Consider the following 3,399-nt stretch of genomic DNA (forward strand, 5'->3'; position numbering starts at 1 on the left):
GAACGATAAAAATTGGAAGTGTGTACGCACCTTAAGTTTCTTGTTATTGACTAACTACTAAGTGTCTTCCACCTTAAAGATTTGAGAAGTGATATAACTGCATGCTTGAGCTGCTTGTGTGTTATTCACTGCTCCCAATACATTGAAAACAGAGGTCACGATAGAGAGGGATAAACTGATCTGGGATCAGCAAGAAATCGCCTTAACAGTTGTTAACGTTGTGGTTTTAAAATGATTTAGTGCTAGAAAAGCCTTTCTCAACCTTTTTACCTCAAAGAAACTGAAATAATTTTTAAGTCCCAGAGAACCCCTGCCTTAACCAGTTCATTGGGGGTCAGTGGGGGAAACATTCCCTACATCAGTGGCCAAGCTGGTAATGAAAAATGTCCCTTTACAGATAAAGTCACAATGCCATCCCTACAGAAAGCTGAAAATATCATTGGTACCCTGCAGCGGACTGGCATTGGCACAAGAATATGCAGGTACCAAAAAAAACAAAAGGTGAAACAGCCACAGCCCCTGGAGTTCTAGGGTTCTATAGAAAGGCTGTTTTAGATTTTTTGTAATATAGTTACAGATGGTATGTCACCCAAATTAGGTAAGGCCATGCATGGCCAAAAGATTGGTACACCCAATCTATATGAGCTTGGGAAATTATATACCTTTGTACAAAAGATCATTCCCTAATCTGCATTTATTTACTTACCTCAAAACCAAAAACTAGCTGAACAGAGGCCCCACGGGTGACCAAACTGTGATAAGAATGAGACACAAACAAAACGTCCAGCACACCCAGCAAGAGCATCAGTGCTGGAAGAAAAAGGGTGACAGGCACAGTAAGTACAGGTAATAAATAACGAGGACATTATCATTTATGCTGTTCATCATCATACCATTTCATAATAATAAGTACAGGTAAAGAGAAACAAAGCTTGTTAATACATGCTGCTGAATACAATGACAGATGCATGATGCAACACCCCTGCAAGGAATGGTATGGAAAATAAACAGAGCAGTCACTACAATGGAGACTGGCAGCCTGGGAACAGTTTTGACTTCTGAGTTTATTTAAAGGTAATACAGATGTATGCAAACACATTACAGTCAACAAGAAAGAGGAAGTGATACTAACTGCTCTCTAACGGGAGCTTATATCATATTCATTTCACACTAAGGCATTAAGTTCAAGAGATGGGACGGCTATAGTGACAGATTTATCATGGCTCCGTATCATGGATGATATAAGAAAGCTCTAATCAACTAATTCAGTTTGGCGGGTCTATAAACTTCTTAAGGACCACAGCAAGTTTTACATTTTCACTATGGACTTTTTTTTAGCTGTAACTTTATTGTTACTTATGATATTGAATTAATACATATACATTTAGGTCAATAAATACTTGGACAGAGACAACTTTTTTTTCTAATTTTGGTTCTGTACATTACCACAATTAATTTTAAATGAAACAACTTAGATGCAGTTGAACTGCAGACTTTCAGCTTCAGTGGGTTGAACAAAAAGATTTAAAAAAAAATGTAAGGGAACTAAAGCCTTTTTTTTTTTNACANAATCACCTAATTTCAGGGGCTCAGAAGTAATTGGACAATTGACTCAAAGGCTATTTCATGGGCTGGTGTGGGCAATTCCTTCGTTATGTCATTATCAATTAAGCAGATAAAAGGCCTGGAGTTGATTTGAGGGGGGGTGCCTGTATGTGGAAAATTTTGCTGTGAACAGACAACATGCGGTCAAAGGAGCTCTCCATGCAGGTGAAACAAGCCATCTTTAAGCTGCAAAAACAGAAAAAAAACATTCGAGAAATTGCTACAATATTAGGAGTGTCAAAAACTACAGTTTGGTACATCATGAGAAAGAAACAAAGCACAGGTGAACTCAGCAACTCCAAAAGACCTGGACATCCACGGTTGATGATAGCAGAATCATTTCCATGGTGAAGAGACCCCTTCAAAACAGCCAACCAAGTGAACAACACTCTCTAGGAGGTAGGCATATGGATATCCAAGTCTACCATAAAGAGAAGACTGCATGAAAGTAAATACAGAGGGTGCAATGCAAAGTGCAGGCCACTCATGAGCTTTAAGAATAGAAAGGCTAGATGCTTAAAAAAAAAAAAAAAAAAATCTAAAAAAGCCAGCACAGTTTTGGAAAAATATTCTTTGGACAGATGAAACAAAGATCGGCCTATACTAGAATAGTGGCAAGAAAAAAGTATGGAGAAGGCGTGGAACAGCTCATGTCCAAAGCATACCACATCATCTGTAAAACATGACGGAGGTGGTGTGATGGCTTGGGCGTGCATGGCTGCCAGTGGCACTGGGACATTAGTGTTTATCGATGATGTGACACAGGACAGAAGCAGCCGAATGAATTCTGAGGTGTTTAGAGACATGTTTGCTCAAATCCAGCTAAATGCAGTCAAATTGATTGGGAGGCGTTTCATAATACAGATGGATTATGACCCAAAACATACAGCCAAAGCAACCCAGTAGTTTATTAAAGCAAAGAAGCGGAATATTCTTGAATGGCCAAGTCAGTCACCTGATCTGAGCCCAACTGAGCATGCATTTCACTTGTTGAAAACTAAACTTCGGACAGAAAGGCCCACAAACAGCAACTGAAAGCTGCTGCAGTAAGGGCCTGACAGAGCATTACAAAGGAGGAAACCCAGCATGAAACCAACCATGAGTTCTAGACTAGACTACAGGCTGTCATTGCCAGCAAAGGGTTTTCAACCAAGTATTAGAAATGAACATTTTATTTTCAGCTTTATAATTTGTCCAATTACTTTTAAGCCCCTGAAATGAAGTGATTGTGTTAAAAAAAGGCCTTAGTTCCTCACATTTTTATGCAATCTTTTTGTTCAACCCACTGAATTAAAGCTAAAACTGCAGTTTAACTGCATCTAAGTTGTTTCATTTAAAATTAATTGTGGTAATGTACAGAACCAAATTTAGAAAAAAGTTGTATCTGTCCAAATATTTATGGACCTAACTGTATTTTTTTTTAATTTTTGGACATACAAAAATTGGACACCCCCTCTTGTCTATATTATCTTGCAAAAAGTGACCTAGCACCATGTGCTGCAGATAAAGAGTGCATAATGTTTTATCTGTTGTATTATTCTGAATAAAATTAACTAAATCTACAATTTTGTTTGCAAAATAACCTATTAAATATAGGATTTTTTTAAAATCTGTGTATATTTTATTTAATAAAATGCAACAAAAAAAAAAGCAGAACAGAAACACTATTACAATGCATTTATCAACAAAGCTAGCAAACTATTTACCCTGTTTCCCCGATGATAAGACACTGTCTTATTTTTTTTGAAGGCCAAAATATGCTCTAGGGCTTATTTTCAGGGGGATGCCTTATTT

At 37.5% G+C, this 3,399-nt stretch overlaps 1 protein-coding gene across 1 annotated transcript in view; it reads right to left on the minus strand.

Moving 5' to 3' along the window:
- SYVN1 (synoviolin 1) overlaps positions 1-3,399 on the minus strand; it is a 16,682-nt gene that overhangs the window by 7,290 nt on the left and 5,993 nt on the right. Inside the window, exon 6 of the mRNA XM_072422775.1 lies at positions 707-810. Coding sequence (XP_072278876.1) covers positions 707-810 — 104 coding nt within the window. The remainder of the gene's footprint in view (positions 1-706; positions 811-3,399) is intronic.

The sequence above is a fragment of the Pyxicephalus adspersus genome, chromosome 9 (assembly GCF_032062135.1).
Source record: "Pyxicephalus adspersus chromosome 9, UCB_Pads_2.0, whole genome shotgun sequence".
Lineage (NCBI taxonomy): Eukaryota > Metazoa > Chordata > Amphibia > Anura > Pyxicephalidae > Pyxicephalus > Pyxicephalus adspersus.